At 36.5% G+C, this 17,208-nt stretch overlaps 1 protein-coding gene across 6 annotated transcripts in view; it reads left to right on the forward strand.

Annotated features, from left to right (window-relative positions):
• KLHL24 (kelch like family member 24) overlaps positions 1 to 17,208 on the forward strand; it is a 40,809-nt gene that overhangs the window by 11,659 nt on the left and 11,942 nt on the right. For all 6 annotated transcript variants that reach the window (XM_032875465.1, XM_032875466.1, XM_032875464.1 and 3 more), the window contains 3 exons: positions 2,493 to 3,469; positions 15,096 to 15,280; positions 16,635 to 16,753. In XM_032875465.1, the coding sequence (XP_032731356.1) occupies positions 2,550 to 3,469; positions 15,096 to 15,280; positions 16,635 to 16,753 (1,224 nt within the window). In that variant the 5' untranslated portion in view covers positions 2,493 to 2,549. The remainder of the gene's footprint in view (positions 1 to 2,492; positions 3,470 to 15,095; positions 15,281 to 16,634; positions 16,754 to 17,208) is intronic.

Here is a 17,208-nt window from a genome sequence, read left to right on the forward strand (position 1 = left end):
AAGTGGGAACTGTCTATACCAGTGTGGTATCATATTGCCTGTGCTACCTTGTTAATCTTTTCATGAATATGCTTTGTCTCAACTATATATTAAAAAAAAAAAAAAAAAACTCAGCAGCAAGATCTAGTAATATCCTACATCTCCGAAAACCATAGGCTAAGCACAGTATCCTGGCAATGGTAGACAGGCAATAAACATTTGTTGATAATGTTAGAAAATGGAAGTGACAAGATTAAATACACTCAGTGAAGGAATTGATGAAAGTTGGAAGTATCTAGTGAATATTGTAACTAGGGTATCTGGGTCATTAGAGTGATGAGAAAAGAAGGCAAATGTAAGAACAAATTAGGGGGCACCACGGTGGCTCAGTCGGTTAAGTGTCTGCCTTCAACTCTGGTCATGATCCCAGGGCCCTAGGAATGAGCCCCAAATCAGGCTTCCTGCTCAGTGGGAAGTCTACTTGTCCTTCTGTGTCCCCAATTTATGTGCATGTACTCTCTCTCAAATAAATAAAATCTTGAAAAAAAGAATAAATTAGAATATGAAAGAGAATATAATAGCATGAGTTGCTTCTTGGTTTTGGTATTTCATATTATTTCACATAAGGATTTTTAAAATGGGGTACAGTTTAATATGTGAGGGTTATACAAAAAACAGGGTGGTTTTTTTTTAATTTGTTTTTAGAGAGAGAGTGCTCGTATGCACGTACATGAGTAGGGGGAAGGGCAGGAAGAGAGAATTGGTCAAGCAGACTCCCTGCTCAGCTTGCCCTGGCTCAGTCTCAAGACCCATGAGATCATGACCTGAACTGAAACCAAGAGTCAGTGGCTTAACCAATTGGGCTACCCAGGAGCCCCACAAAACACAGTTCTAAATTTAGTTTGTTAACTCTCAGGTCTCCATTTTATTTGTGGCTTGTGAATGTAGGATGGCATTTCATTAGGGGGTTATCTTTGATCTTCTTAAACCTTCATTAGGCTTAGTTAAGCCTGGATATCTAACTGTTGAAATATTTCAGAAGGAAGCTGGGACCTTTAGAAGCAATTGTGTGTATGAGATTATGAGAGCATGGGAATAGTTGGGAGTTATTCTGAGTGCTCTTAAGCCAGTTACAGATACCTTTTGGATCACATATTAATTTATGGAGATGTGAAAAGAGAGTGGCAGCAGAAGAACCACATTAAAAATCAAAACTTAAAGAGAATTGATAGCTATAGCCCATTGTCTCAGTCTGTTGGCTTAGTCAGTTTACCTATTCATTTCTGAGAGAAGTTTGGGGATGTTTCTTATTAGTGAAAGGGAGAAGGGCATAGATACATGTGTTTTAAAGATCTCAAAACAAGATACTGCATATTTATAGTGGAAACTGGGTGAAACAGAGGAAACCAGAAGATAAATAAATCACTTAACATTTTGGCATATGTGCCTCCTTTTTTCTATCCCTAAGATACACTGATTAATTTTTTCAATTTTGAGCATATGTTTTATGATCTGCTTTTCACTTATTATCTGATTAATAAGTCCCCCTGTCATTAAATAGTCTACATAATTTTAAATGGCTGCATAGACTGTCTTCGGTCATTAAGATGTAGTGTGGTTTAACTCATCTCCTATTGTAGGGCATTTAGATTGTTATAAGTATTTTCTATTAATAGAGCATTGAATATCACTGTAGATAAATCTTTCCACATATTCCTATTTCCTTGGGATTGCTTGCTAGCAAGGGACTTGCTGGTCAAACAGTACACATTTTTAAAAAAAATAATCTCTGTGCCCAACATAAGGTTCCAATTTACAACTACAAGATCAAGAGTCACATCCTGTACTGACTGAGCCAGCCAGGAGCCCCAGTACCCATTTTTTTTTTTTAAGATTTCATTTATTTATTTGACAGAGAGATCACAAGTAGGCAGAGAGGCAGACAGAGGGAGAAGGAGAAGCAGGCTCCCCACTGAGCAGAGAGCCCAATGTGGGGCTCAATCCCAGGACCCTGAGATCATGACCTGAGCCGAAGGCAGAGGCCTAACGCATAACTCCACTGAGCTACCCAGGTGCCCCCGCCAGTACACATATTTTTAAAGGCTACTGATAGGTATAATTGAATTCTTCTCTCACAATACTACATTAAGATAATAAACACTTATATTAAGATTCTGAATGTGGTCAAATTCTTTGTCTTATAGCACTCAAACTTAACTCTGCAGTCAGTAGATAGAACCCAGTTGTGTAAAAGGGGAGAAAGAAGTTATTAGTAATTCAAAAAGTATATAGTGTCTTTGGGGGGTGGGCTTAAGAAGTACTATTGGCAAATTGTACCCATAATGCAAATTTTTATTTGTCAATTCTTATTAAAAAGAGATAGTACTCTATACTCCTTATAAGATACATCAAGTGTGTGATTTTATTGTAATGTTTACATCAAAATGAGACTATGTCGTTTCAGTGCTGAATTTTTTATATATTGAAATGTTTTTTTTCCCCCCTATTTTTAGCCACATAAAGAAAAGCATTAACATTTCTCAACAATTATATAGTCAACTGATGTAACAATGGTACTAATATTGGGACGAAGACTAAACAGAGAGGATCTCGGGGTTCGTGATTCCCCAGCAACTAAGCGTAAAGTTTTTGAAATGGACCCTAAATCTCTGACAGGCCATGAGTTTTTTGACTTCTCTTCAGGATCATCCCATGCTGAAAACATACTTCAGATATTCAATGAATTCCGAGACAGCCGCTTATTCACAGATGTCATCATTTGTGTGGAAGGCAAAGAATTTCCTTGCCATAGAGCTGTTCTCTCAGCCTGTAGTAGCTACTTCAGAGCTATGTTTTGTAATGACCACAGAGAAAGCAGAGAAATGTTGGTTGAGATCAATGGTATTTTAGCTGAAGCTATGGAATGTTTTTTGCAGTATGTTTATACTGGAAAGGTAAAGATCACTACAGAGAATGTACAATATCTCTTTGAAACGTCAAGCCTCTTTCAGATTAGTGTTCTCCGTGATGCTTGTGCCAAGTTCTTAGAGGAGCAACTTGATCCTTGTAACTGCTTAGGAATCCAGCGCTTTGCTGATACCCATTCTCTCAAAACACTCTTCACAAAATGCAAGAATTTTGCATTACAGACTTTTGAGGATGTGTCACAGCATGAAGAATTTCTTGAGCTTGACAAGGATGAACTTATTGATTATATTTGTAGTGATGAACTTGTTATTGGTAAAGAGGAAATGGTTTTTGAAGCCGTCATGCGTTGGGTCTATCGTGCTGTTGATCTGAGAAGACCACTGTTACATGAGCTCCTGACACATGTGAGACTCCCTCTGTTGCATCCAAACTACTTTGTCCAAACAGTTGAGGTGGACCAATTGATCCAGAATTCTCCTGAGTGTTATCAGCTATTGCATGAAGCAAGACGGTACCACATACTTGGGAATGAAATGATGTCTCCAAGGACTAGGCCACGCAGGTGAGAGAACTATTTATAAATGAACTACAACATAATTAACAAAAGTTTTTATTTTTTAAATATTTTTAAACCTCCTGAGTGAAATCTCAGTGTAGTCATTTATATGCATTGTCTACATATGGCTTTCCATAATTTAAGATTTGTTTTGGATTACATAAATCATTAAAATTTCTCTCCCCCTCAAAAAAAAAATTTTTTTTTTAATCTTTCTCAGTGAAGACTAGATTCAACACTATCGTTCTTTGTTATTCTGAGCTGTGAAAGGTTATTGCAGAGTGTCTTCACAACTGTGAACATCTCAGTATATTTCTGCTTATTTCTTTTAATCTTTGTAGGATCCCAAATAATTCCACTTTTCTTTCTAAAGGGTCTTTGGATATAAAGTAGACTAAAGACTGTGGTAGACTCGGACTCTCTGTACTGCTTCTGCATATAAAAAACAATTGGCAGGGGTGCCCAGTTGGCTTGATTTCAGCTCAGGTCATGATCTCAGAGTCATGAGATCACGGGCTGCCTTGGGCTCTGCACTCAGTGGGGAGTCTGCTTGAGATTCTCTCTCTCCCTCATATAAGTAAGTAAATCTTTAAAAAAAAAAAAAAAAAAACTCAGCGTCCTGGGATCAAGCCCCACATTGAGCCCCACATCAGGCTCTCTGCTCAGCGAAGAGCCTTCTTCCTGCTCTCTCTCTCTCTGTCTGCCTCTCTGCCTACTTGTGATCTCTGTCAAATAAATAAAATCTTAAAAAGACAACAACAACAACAACAAAACCACACACACGCACACATACATGTAATTGGCAAATTCACAGACTTCCTTTTTTCCTAACAGGCAACTTGAAATATAAAGGTGAAGTAAGTAAACTAGTATATATTGAGTGGATTCTTGATGTAAAACCCAGGTTTCAGATCTCTTCTTATTGCCACAGTTACTTAATGTCAATCTTAATTTTTAAATTTTTTTCTGATTATAAAAATTATATCATCATTAGGGAGAATTTGGAAAATATATTTAGAGGTAGGAATTTAATTCAGTATTAGACTTGTATCTTTTTATAGTGCATTATTTCAGTAAAACATTTTAATTTATAAGCTATAGAAAAATACTCATGTTAATACTTGAAGGAATAATATTAAATGTACTATACTGTGACTAAGCGAGAAATGGCTATTGTGAGATATATAGTAAAGAATCTTTCAGGATACCTGGGTGGCTCAGTTGGTTAAGTATCTGCCTTCTGCTCAGGTCATGATCTCAGGGTCTTGGGATCGAGTCTCACAATGGGCTCCTTGCTCAGGAGGGAGCCTGCTTCTCCCTCTGTTTGCTGCTTCCCCTGCTGTGCTCTCTCTCATGCTCTCTCTGACAAATAAAATCTTTAAAAAAAAAAAAAAAAAGAACCTAATATTTTTCTAACAAAGCTAATTTGTTTAAATTGTGGTAAAAAAACAAATGGCATAAATTTGTTATCTTAATTTTAATAATTGTACCACTCAGTAGTGTTAAATATATTCACATTGTTGCAAAACTGGTATTTTTATTTTCTCATATCATCTCCACTTTTCCTATAAATTTATTAGAGTGTAGCTCTCAAACCAAAATTTTAGCTTTGCTTTTGATTATTATTGTTTTGGGATGTGATTAAAAATTTAGTATATGATGAGATAGTATGTCTTTAAAATCTTCACTAATTTGAATATAGAAAGATATCTGTTTCCTCATATGTAAAGTGAGAATGATAATAAATAGTACTTACCTCACAGGTTCTGCCATTGAAACTTTTTTTTTAGATTTTATTTACTTATTTGACAGAGAGAGAGAGAGAAAGATCAAGATCACAGGTAAGCAGAGAGGCAGGCAGAAAGAAAGGGGGAAGCCTGCTCCCTGCTGAGCAGAGCCAATGTGGGGCTCGATCCTAGGACCCTGAGATCATGACCTGAGCTGAAGGCAGAGGCTTAACCCACTGAGCCACCCAGGCGCCCCTGCCATTGAAACTATTAAGGTACTAACCATCGAAAGTGGTACATAGAATATTAAAAATTAATAGCTGTTATTATTTATATAGTGTAGTGTAGGTCTGACCCACTTAAGAAAACTCCCAGGGGTGCCTGGTTGGTGTGGTTGGTTAAGCATCCAACCCTTCGTCTCAGTTCAGGTCCTATCTCAGAGTCTTGAGATCAAGGCCTGAGTGGGGCTCCTCTCTTAACTCAGAGTCTGCTTAAGACTCTCTTTCCCTCTCCCTCTACTCCCCCACCTCACTTGTGTGCTCACATGCATGTGCGCATGTACACTCGCTCTCAAATAAATAAATCTGTAAAGAAAACTCCCAGTACTTGACAGTCTGAACTTTTTTTTTTAAAGATAGATAGATTTATTTATTTATTTATTTATTTATTTATTTGACACAGAGAGGTCACAAGCAGACAGGGAGGCGGGGAGGGGAGGTGGGGGAGCAGGCTTCCTGCTGAGCAGAGAGCCGAATGGGGGCCTTGATTCCAAGACCCTGAGATCATGACCTGAGCTGGAGGCAGAGGCTTAACCCATGAGCCACCCAGGCACCCGACAATCTGAACTTTTTATATATTAGATAGAATATTGTGTAATTATTATTATAAAAAATTAATACTTCTTTGTATTAAGGTTAGAGCACATTCTTTTCTTCAAAGTCAACTGACTTAAGTGAAAAATAATTGCTTTGTAAGAAAGAAATGTATTTGACTCTGTTTTTTAACAAAGGACAAAAAAAATTTTATTATATAAATATATGAATTTTTTTTTTAATAAAGATTTTTATTTATTCATTCGACAGAGATCACAAGTAGGCAGAGAGGCAGGCAGAGAGGAGGGGAAGCAGGCTCCCCACTGTGCAGAGAGCCCGACGAGGGGCTTGATCCCAGGACCCTGAGATCATGACCCGAGCGGAAAGCAGAGGCTTAACCCCCTGGGCCACCCAGGCGCCCCACTTGTGGTGTTTTGTTTTTTTTAAGGGCTATTAAGAAACATGGGCTGAGCTTAAAAATGTGAAAGAACAGGGTTTGTTTTTTTAAGATTCTGTTTCTTTATTTGACAGAGACACAGTGAGAGGGGCAACAGAAGGAGGGAGAGTGGGAGAGGGAGAAGCAGGCTTCCCACCGAACAGGGAGCCCCATGTGGGGCTCAATCCCAGGACCCTGTGATCATGACCTGAGCCAGAAGAATGCTGAACAGGGGGTGCCTGGATGGCTCAGTCAGTCAGTTAAGCTCTGCCTTCAGCTCAGGTTATGATCTCAGGTACCTGAGATCAAGTCCCACATGGGGCTTCCTGTTCAGCAGGGAGTCTGCTTTTCCCTCTGCCCCTTCCTCCTGCTCACTCTGCTCTCTCACTCTCTCTCAAATAAATAAAATCTTTAAAAACAAAAAAAATGTTGAACAGTTTTGGGGCTCTTCCAGAACTTTTCTGGAAACACAGTATCCCTCTAAGGGGAAAAGTGTGTGTTTTATTCAAACAGACTCGTCCCCTTTTAGCAGACAGAACGGCTTTGGGTCAAATAGGGCTAATAATAACTTTCCAGCATGTATCTCCTATATATGTACAGGATTACAATTAGGAACCAAAGGATGTATGTTGTCAAATCAAGTAAGTTATTATTAACATTATTTATAAAAATATGAACTAAGTGAAATCAGATTGCCCTCTAAAGGTAATTAGGCTTAGATAATACAGAGATAATTTTCTACTTTGCTTAGTTATTTGATTTGTAAAAATGTATTTTACATCCAATTTTTAAGAGAGTCAATCCATTTCATACAGTGAAGCACATCTATATATAAGATTTCGATATTATCTTTCTTTAGGAGGCAAATAAGAAAAAAAACAAACTATAGTTATATTGAGCTCGCAGACTGTTGTGAATATAATAAAAGATATTTATTTTATGTAGGCATTGCATAAGGAATATAAAGATAAATCCTTTGTTTTACAACTCTTATCATCACCTCCTGTTCTTATATTCCTTCACTTACCTGTTACTGCATATTAGTACCAGTCACTAGGAATTTCATTATCTGAACAATGTGTATTGTTTGTCAGGTTCTCATCTTTCTGAGAAATTCCAAACTTCTTTGAAAGAGGAGTGATATCTCCACTTCAATTACAGTTCACTCCTCTGCTTTCCCTCCAATCACTTAGCTGAAACTCCTCTCAATCAGGCCATAACTGACCTTCTATTTATTATTTCTTAGCCTCTTTTCAGTCTTTATTCACCTTGATCTCTCTTTAGGATTTGATTTTATCAGTTGCTTTACTTTTTCTTGAAAGTCCTTCCTTAGCTTCCAGAACACCATTTCCTCATGGTCCTCTTCAACTGCTCTTTTTCCATTTGATCGTTCTCTATCTGGCCTTTGAAATGTTGATGTCCCCTCGGTTCACACCTCTCTGTCTTGCCTTATATCCCATCTTCCTAGGTGATCTCATCTGTTCTCTTGATTTTAATTACCATACATGTTATTGGCTATCAGACCTAGAACTCTAGCCCAGACTTTCTCTTTCATTTATTCATCCATTCATTCAGCCATTTTTAAAAATTTATTTGTTTGTTTATTTTTACCTCAGGACACATCTTTAAAACAATAACATAGGCTAAATAACATCCCACTTGAAGTTAATAATATTTCTTTCATATTAACTAATACCCAATCTGTATTCATATTTCCCCAGTCTTTTCCAAACTGTTCTTTAATGAACCTTGATCCAATTCAGTACCACTCATTGCATCTGGTTATTCCCATGCAGTCTCTAAATCCAGAAGAGTTTTGGTTTTTTTTTCATGATTTGAACTTGTTAATGGGCAGGTTGTCCAGAAAAATAGTCCACCTTCTGTATTAGGTTGCTGCCTTACGCTGTCACTTAGCTGAATTTAGCTGTGTTTTCTGAAAACTGGAAGTTAGCTCTATAAGCTTCCACTTAATGGAGACAAGTTAAATATTTTCGGTTAGAATTCATCCTAGGTAATATGTATATTGTATTGCATTACATTAGGAGACACACCATATCTGATGGTCCCACCATTAGTGATACAAAGATTAACTTTGGATTAGGGTGATAACAGCCTGTTACTACCACTGTTAATTAGGTTATAGTCCTCACATCAGCCAGTATTTCTTCAGTGTTTATCCTGTGCCAAGTGTTCTCCACAGTTCAATCCATACTGAATATTCTACCTATACATACCCACATATATCTTAAATAAGAGAGAAAACCTCAACATATGTTAAAAACAGAGTATGAGTGGTGCCTGGGTGGCTCCATTGTTAAGAGTCTGCCTTTGGCTCAGGTCATGATCCCAAGGCCCTGGGAGTGAGCCCTGTATCCGGCTCCCTGCTTGGCAGGAAGCCTGCTTCTCCCTCTCCCACTCCCCCTGCTTGTGTTCCCTTTCTCGCTATGTCTCTGTCAAATAAATAGATAAATCTTTTTTAAAAGAAAAAAGAAAAAAACAAGGTATGGTAGCGATTACCTAGAAAGAGGATATGGGCTGATCTAAGAGCGCAAAAGCTTTGGTAATCTGCACTCTCAGTTGTAAACCCTCGGGAGAAAAAACAGTAGAAATCAATCATAGGAGCAAATCTTACAAATAGTTGTCTTTTGATTAATATATATTATGCAACTTTAAATCTCTGTACTACTACATGATGACTATTTTTAAATAAATGACGAGTAGAAGTACCATGATGTGTTCAGAGTACTAGCTTCAGAATCAGGTCTGGACTGGGATGTGGCTCCGTACAAATAGTTAATACCATGACCTTAGACAAAACATTTTGACTTCTGTATCAATTTTCTCACCTGCAAAATTAAGCATAATACTACCTTGTAAGATTGTGATGATTGGAAATACGATATGAAAAGTATATAACCTAGTATATATAATCTAGTATTACACACAAAAATGCACAATAAGTGGGTGCCTGGGTGGCTCAGTGGGTTAAGCCTCTGCCTTCGGCTCAGGTCATGATCCCAGGGTCCTGGGATTGAGCCCTGCATCGGGCTCTCTGCTCAGCAGGGAGCCTGCTTCCCTCTCTCTCTCTCTGCCTGCCTCTCTGTCTACCTGTGATCTCTGTCTGTCAAATACATAAATAAAATCTTTAAAAAAAAAATGCGCAATAAGAATTTTTGCTGGTTTCATAAAGAAAATAATCAGAATACATTGTAAATTTGTGCTCTACTTTTACAGAATAGGAAATTTGGTTTGAAAGACAGATATGCTTGATATCAAATGGTTTATGTTAAGAATAATTTATTCAGTTCTATGGGAAAAAATGATGCTCTTTGCCACATTCCATTGAGCAACAGAGATAGCTAAGATTTAATAAGCTTGTCATTTTGAGGTTGGAATTAATTAAGTACTTTTCTAATACTTTCTACTACCTCTTGTCTAACCGTTACTATATAATGAAAATTATGTCCATAAGGAAGACAAAGTTCAAGTTCCTATTGAAAATCAGTAAGAACATGAAGATTATAATTACGATTTTTTTTAAAGATTTTATTTATTTGACGAAAAAAAGGGAGCACAAGCAGGGGGAGTGTCAGGGAGAGGGAGAAGCAGGCTCCTGCTGAACAGAGAGCCTGAGGTCTCAAGACCTAAACCAAAGGCAGATGTGTAACCAACTGAACTATCCAGGTGTCGTTCATTTTTATTCTTAACTCAAACATCTTTCATGAACGTATACATGTAAGTTTCCCTCTACCTGATCCCTGATACATCAGTTCTCCCCAAAGGATACTTGTTACCAGTTTCTTGAACTCTTTGAAAATATTCTTTGTGTGTATATATTATAGGCGTATGTGTATACACACACATACCTCCCAGCTTCTCTTTATACACTCAGTTCTGCGCCTTGTTTTTATCATTTATAAGTATCTTGGAGATTATTCCACATCGACACATACAGATCTTTAAGCCAATCTGTTCACCATATTCTTTTACTATGGACAAATCACTAAGCGGGAAGTCAAAGTTTTCCCAAAGGTTGTTTTGCAAGCATGGAATCCAAACAAAGGGAATTAGTCAATCTTTAGAACTGGAGTCCTCTCAGCTAGTACAGCTTAAGGAAATCTCACCCACCATAAAAATATTCTTACCAAAGAACCAGTAATGTTCAGGTTAGCTAAGCTAAGATTTTTTTTTTTTTAGACAAGAACTTGAATGGGCACAGGAGATGTTTGTTCTTATAAGACCTTCTGTGATTACTTTCTCATTCATTTACTTATTGCTTTTGTGATTAACCAGTCCCTCTTTTGATATATAGTTCTTTCTTTATTTTTTTTTAATTTTTATTTATTTACTTGACAGAGATCACAAGTAGGCAGAGAGGCAGGCAGGGTGCGGGGGGAAGCAGGCTTCCCGCTGAGCAGAGAGCCCGACGACGCGGGGCTCCATCCCAGGACCCTGGGATCATAACCTGAGCCGAAGGCAGCGGCTTAACCCAATGAGCCACTCAGGTGCCCCTAGTTCTTTCTTTAGATATATTAATACATTAAGTTTAGTAACGGTCATACCTTACAGACTAAAGAGCCATGTGGCTCTCTCTCTTAGGGCTTCAAGTCTCATATCTCTATTCTACTTAATTATTTTGTTTGATGGCTCAGTTTTCAGATATTTTTGAGTCTTGGAATGGTGAATAGATTATATTACTAATATCATTCCTTTCTTCTAGTTTCCTGCTATATGGAAACAATGGCTTTCCTATTGTGCTTTTTAAATACATTCAGTTATTCTTCCATTAGCCATTAGCCATTCCCAGTAACCCCTTTTATTGATGAGAATGAGTTTGGCCTATCTCTGGCATATTTGGCATTAATAATAACTGAGTCTATTATTTCAGCCAACAAGTCCTGTATTTTGCCTTTAGGAGATTTTTTTTTTTTTTTTAGATTTTTAAAATTTATCTATTAGAGAGCACACAGGGGGAGGGCCAGAGGGAGAGAATTATTTTAAATCTTTCACATAAATCAAAGAATGTAATCTTTTAATTTGATCTTTTCTTTAATTCATGATAAAAGAGGATGGTGATTTTTTTTAAAAACAATACTTGCCATAGTAAAAAAAAAAAAAAAGGATAATTTAGTTGTAATACTTTCCCAGGAACAAATGGTAAGATTTAATACTAAAACAGCAGATATTTTTTATTTTATCACAGCAGAATCGGGATTTTCACTTTAATATTAATAAAATAATGTTCACTCTAAAAAATAGATTGAACTGGGGTATCCAGACTTTTATTCGTCCTATATTATCTTGACTGCCTTTTTGTTCCAATTGCCATTATTAGCTGGAATAACATATTTCCTTTAAGGCGGTCATCTCCCTGCCTTAGATAAAAGTTTTCCAACCTCAAGAAATAAAGAATAACTTCTAAGAAAGATTTATTTATTTTAGAGAGAGAGCCCTCATGTAAGCATGAAGAGGGGCAGAGGGAGAGAAACTCAAGCAGACTCCCCACTGATCTGGGAGCGCAGTGCAGGGCTTGATCCCACAACCCTGAGATCATGACCTGAGCCAAGACCAGGAGTCTTTAACCGACTGAGCCACCCAGGCATCCCTAAAAATAACTTCTGGTGGATTCACAGTCTTTAATGAGAACACCAGGCTTGTCTCCAATTAAGTTAAAAGCCATTTGGTTGCAAATAAGACCTTTAGTACAGGCAAAACTACCAGTTTATTGATCTTTTCAGATAAAAACACATTTCCAGTAGACACTGAAAAGATCCTTTATTTAGTGGGGCTACTTGTTTTAGCCATTAGTTTTTGGTGCTATTCTCTCTTCTTATTCAAAAGTACAAAAACAGACAACATATGTTTATTAGGCTAAGAAGTCTTGAAAAAAGCAAGCAAGTTTAAGTGAAGAGAAGCTATAACATAAATCAAATGTGGGACAGCTGAGTGGCTCAGTTGGTTAAGTGTCTGACTCTTGGTTTTGGCTTAGGTTGTGATCTCAGTTTTGAGATTGAGCCCCATGTTGAGCCTGATGCTGGGTGTAGAGCCTGCTTAAGATTCTCTCTCCCTCTGACCTGCCCCCCGCCCAACCTGTGATGCCCCTTTGCTCTCTCTCTGTCTCTTCAGAAAAAAAAAAGTAAAAATAAAATGTTATAAGGAAAGTGTATAAAACACAATTCTTATAATATATAATAGTTACCTTGATTTCATATTAAAATAATTGGGAGTCGTTGAACCCTAGTGACAGTATTTAGTAACTTTTGATCAGTCAATAAGTAAGGCTTTGAGGAAAATCACATGGATTTGTTTTAGAGGTATTTTAAGTGTAATTTTAGGAAATGGTAATTTTAGGAAGTGATACTTTTATGGAAAGAAGGATAAGTTAGTTATACCAAGTATCTGGTGTTACTCTTGATTTACTTTAATAGTTTCTTTATGGAATTAATGTGGAAAATAGTATTGATAATATTTCAGTTCTTCTGATGATGTCTTACTATATACTAGATTACAGTTATATGATTTGCTAGGCTCCTAAAAGTAATTTTTATTACATCTGTGAATACAATTCTTTTCTACAATATATTTTTCTGATTTTGTAAAGGAAAAGTATGCCTGGCCTGGAACAGGTAAATGATTATTAGTTGAAAAAGCTATGAGTAAATGTAGCTAGAATATAGTATCTTTGTTAAAGTGACATACCAGTATTACTTAATTTTTTTTCCTAGTGTAATTGTGAAACATCATACTGACTAAAACTACAAATTAACGTTCCGATGTGGTCTTTTTTCCTTCCACATTTAAGTTAAGAGAAGAGGGATTATTAGCATTTTGCATCATGAGATTAAAATTGTAACAACCATAAAATGTAGTTACAGGACCTTTTTCATTTCAGTTATATTTGTGAAAAAATATAAAAGTCAAATAATTTTAAAATTACAAGCTTTCTATTGAGCCTTATGAACAACAAAAAACTTGAATAAGCTTTTAATTTTTCCTGTATCTATCTTAACAATTTTTTTTTTTAAGATTTTACTTATTTATTTGACAGAGAGAGAGACAGCGATAGAGGGAATACAAGCAAGGGGAGTGGGAAAGGGAGAAGTAGTCTTCCCCTCCACCCCGGAGCAGGGAGCCTAATGCAGGGCTCGATCCCAGGACCCTGGGATTATGACATGAGCCAAAGGCAGACACTTAACAACTGAGCCACCCAGGCACCCCAACAACAAATTTTTTTAAGGTTTTTTTTTGTTTTATGTTTTTTTAAGATTTCTATTTATTTATTTGACACAGGGAGAGATCACAAGTAGGCAGAGAGGGGGAAGCAGGCTCCCTGCTGAGCAGAGAGCGGGATGTGGGGCTCAATCCCAGGACCCTAAGACCATGAACTGAGCTGAAGGCAGAGGTTTAACCCTCTGAGCCACTCAGGTGCCCCTAAAGGTTTATTTATTTATTTATTTGACAGAGAGAGAAAGAAAGCACAAGAGGGGGAGGGGCAGGCAGAGGGTGCACAGAACAGGGAACCCAATATGGAGCTTGATCCTAGGACCCTGGGATCATGACCTGAGCTGAAGGCATAACCAACTAAGCCACCCAGGTGCCCTGTATCTGTCTTAAATTTAAACTACAAAATAAAAGAAGTCCATGATTAACATAAACCTTAGGATTCTCTTAATGCTGTAAATGTTGTTTTTTCTACTCTGAAAATAGTCCATGCTCATCATCATTGTGGAAATTTGTGTTGGTAGAAAGAAAGAAGCCATGCTCTCCAGAGATAACCATCATTAGCCTTTGGTGGTATAGGTATATTCTTTCCACACACATTTTTTACATAGTATTGATCAGAACTTCTGTACAGTTTTTGGTCTTGCTTTTTTTCCTTTAACATTCTTTGTTACAAACTCTGTTAACACTTTAGGTGATTGCTCAGTGTTTTGATTTGGATTGCTTTAATGTACTCAACTTTAAAAAAACTATTTTAAGAAATAGTTTCCAAACAAATACAGACACTCCTTTAAAGGGTACTTAGATTATACTATGAATTAGTTTTTTTAGAACTAGCAATCTGGGGTGCTTGGGTGACTCAGTATGTTAAGCATCTGACTTCATTCAGCTCAGATCATGATCGCGGGGTCTTAAATCAAGCCCCTGCATTGGGCTCCCAGATAAGCAGGGAGTCTGCTTGTCCCTTTCCCTCTATGTCTCCTCCTATTCTTGTTCTTTCTCTTAAATAAATAAATAAAATCTTCAAAAAAAAAAAAAAAGGACTAGCAATCTTACGAAAAATCACCATTTTTCTTCATTATCTTACCTTAGTATGGCTGCACACATCTGAATTACTACAAAACTACCTTTGGAAGTCATCCTTACTATTACCAGGATTCCAGTTGAGTTACGTAGGACTTTGGACTGCTTTGTAATTTTTAAGGCAAAACTGATAGAAAAAAAATACCCATAGAAATTTTCTGTGGAAAACGACATAACTAAATCCCTTGCAAATGTCTCTTAAAGTCTTTGGCAGCCTGTATTATTTGGCACGTGCTCAGGGAATAAACAACTGTTTACTTTCTACTTTCTTTACGTTCATGGTATGTTTTTAGAGTTTTCAACAATCTTGAGTGTATTTTCTTATTTATACATTCTTAAAATAATTGTTTTAGGTCAACTGGCTATTCTGAGGTGATAGTTGTTGTTGGAGGCTGTGAACGAGTTGGAGGATTTAATCTTCCATACACCGAGTGCTATGATCCTGTGACAGGAGAATGGAAGTCTTTGGCTAAGCTTCCAGAATTTACCAAATCAGAGTATGCAGTCTGTGCTCTAAGGAATGACATTCTTGTTTCAGGTAAATAAAGAATTATTATTACTGTAGCTACTTTTTAAAAAAATTTTTAAATTTTTTTTATAAACATATAATGTATTTTTAGCCCCAGGGGTACAGGTCTATGAATCACCAGGTTTACACAATTCACAGCACTCACCATAGTACATACCCTTCCCAATGTCCATAACCCCATCACCCTCTCCCTTCCCCGTGCCCCCACCCCAGTTTGTTTTGTGACATTAAGAGTCTCTTATGGTTTGTCTCCCTCCCAATCCCATCTTGTTCCATTTATTCTTTTCCTACCCCCCAAACCCCACATGTTGCATCTCTACTTCTTCATATCAGGGAGATCATATGATAGTTGTCTTTCTCTGATTGACTTATTTCGTACTGTAGCTACTTTTAATTTGAACATAGCTTGGCTATTTTAAACAGTAGTAGTGTCTCAGAAGAAAACCATGAAAGTGAATAGTCCCGCTTTCAGCAGATCAGTTTATACAACAAATAAAACCGAGAATGACTTTTTCTCTTAAAAACAGGCTCAGGATGATCCAGAATGATTTATAAATGATCCACCAGAAAAATGCCTTTAATCGTCTTATTTTAAATGCTCTCAAATGCATATGGGATATGGCATAATTTTTAAAACCTGAACACGTTAACTTTGTTTTAAGGAACACTGTGAAGTATGCAAAGTGAAACTTACTCATAGAATTAATTAAAAAAAAAAGCAAGCGAAAAAAGCAAAAAAAAAAAAAAAAAAAAGGATTTCTGATCCACCCAGGTTTTCTGAAATTCTCACCAAAGTTTATGAAATAGGTTTTTCCTTAAAATTCTTAACCTGAAATTCTTTTATGTTGATGTTATATCTAAAATCTGAGACAATAGAATGACAGACTTATATAGAGTATAACTACATTATCATTGGTCCTGAGTCTGTTATTTGGTTAATAATTTTACCAGCTTTGGAGTTATTCTATTACTACATGTTACACAATTTAACAAGACATAATTCATTTTGTACAGTGGTATGCTTTTGAATAAATGGGTGATTTTTTTAAATCTTTAAAATAATTCTGTTGTTTGGTTGCTTCTGATGTCTGATTCAAATTAATAGCCTTATACATTTGTAAAATTTGTATTTTGCATTTTATTATTTAGGGCCTATGATTCTCAAGATAATAATCGGCAAGGTTTAAATCGGGTCTGTAGAACTGTTTTCATTAAGCTTTAAGAGGGTCATTCTTTCATTCATTGAACTAAATTCACAAATTCTTAGACTGGGTAAATAAATCCTATGTTATAATTATCTATGCCTTGAGCATAAATCCCTTGGTGACATACATACTGTGTGTACATTGTTTTGCATTTAAAGGTGGAAGAATCAATGGCCGTGATGTGTGGATTTATAACTCACAGTTAAATATTTGGATCAGAGTTGCTTCTCTAAATAAAGGCAGATGGCGTCACAAAATGGCTGTCCTCCTTGGTAAAGTAAGAGAAACCACTTTTTATTACTATTGCTGGCACATTTCCAAAATAAATACCACAGTTAAATCCTTCATCTTACTCAGTCTCAGGGTATTTTGGATTCAAATTGTATTTCCTTCCATTTCTAACCTCAGTAGACAAACTAAAGATATAAACAATTTGACACTGTACTTTTGAATGGATATTTTGTTCTCCCAATTTGGAATTTGTGGCAGTGTAGCACATTTTCTCTTTTCATGCTCCATTGCATTCTGAAAGCTTAAGAAGCATTGGAAAATAAAGGAGTTACATTGAGTACAAAAACAGGCCAATGTCTAATCCAAGCAATCTTTTTCCCTTTACTGACTTTGGCAGTCTGGCAAAGATATATTTATCTAGACTGATGTTATTTTATCTTTTTTCTTTATACAAGTTAGGGACAAAACAAATTTTAAATAGTGTTAAGATAAATTCACCAG

Source organism: Lontra canadensis, unplaced genomic scaffold (genome assembly GCF_010015895.1).
Source record: "Lontra canadensis isolate GAN:19392208 unplaced genomic scaffold, GSC_riverotter_1.0 scaffold56, whole genome shotgun sequence".
Classification (NCBI taxonomy): Eukaryota; Metazoa; Chordata; class Mammalia; order Carnivora; family Mustelidae; genus Lontra; species Lontra canadensis.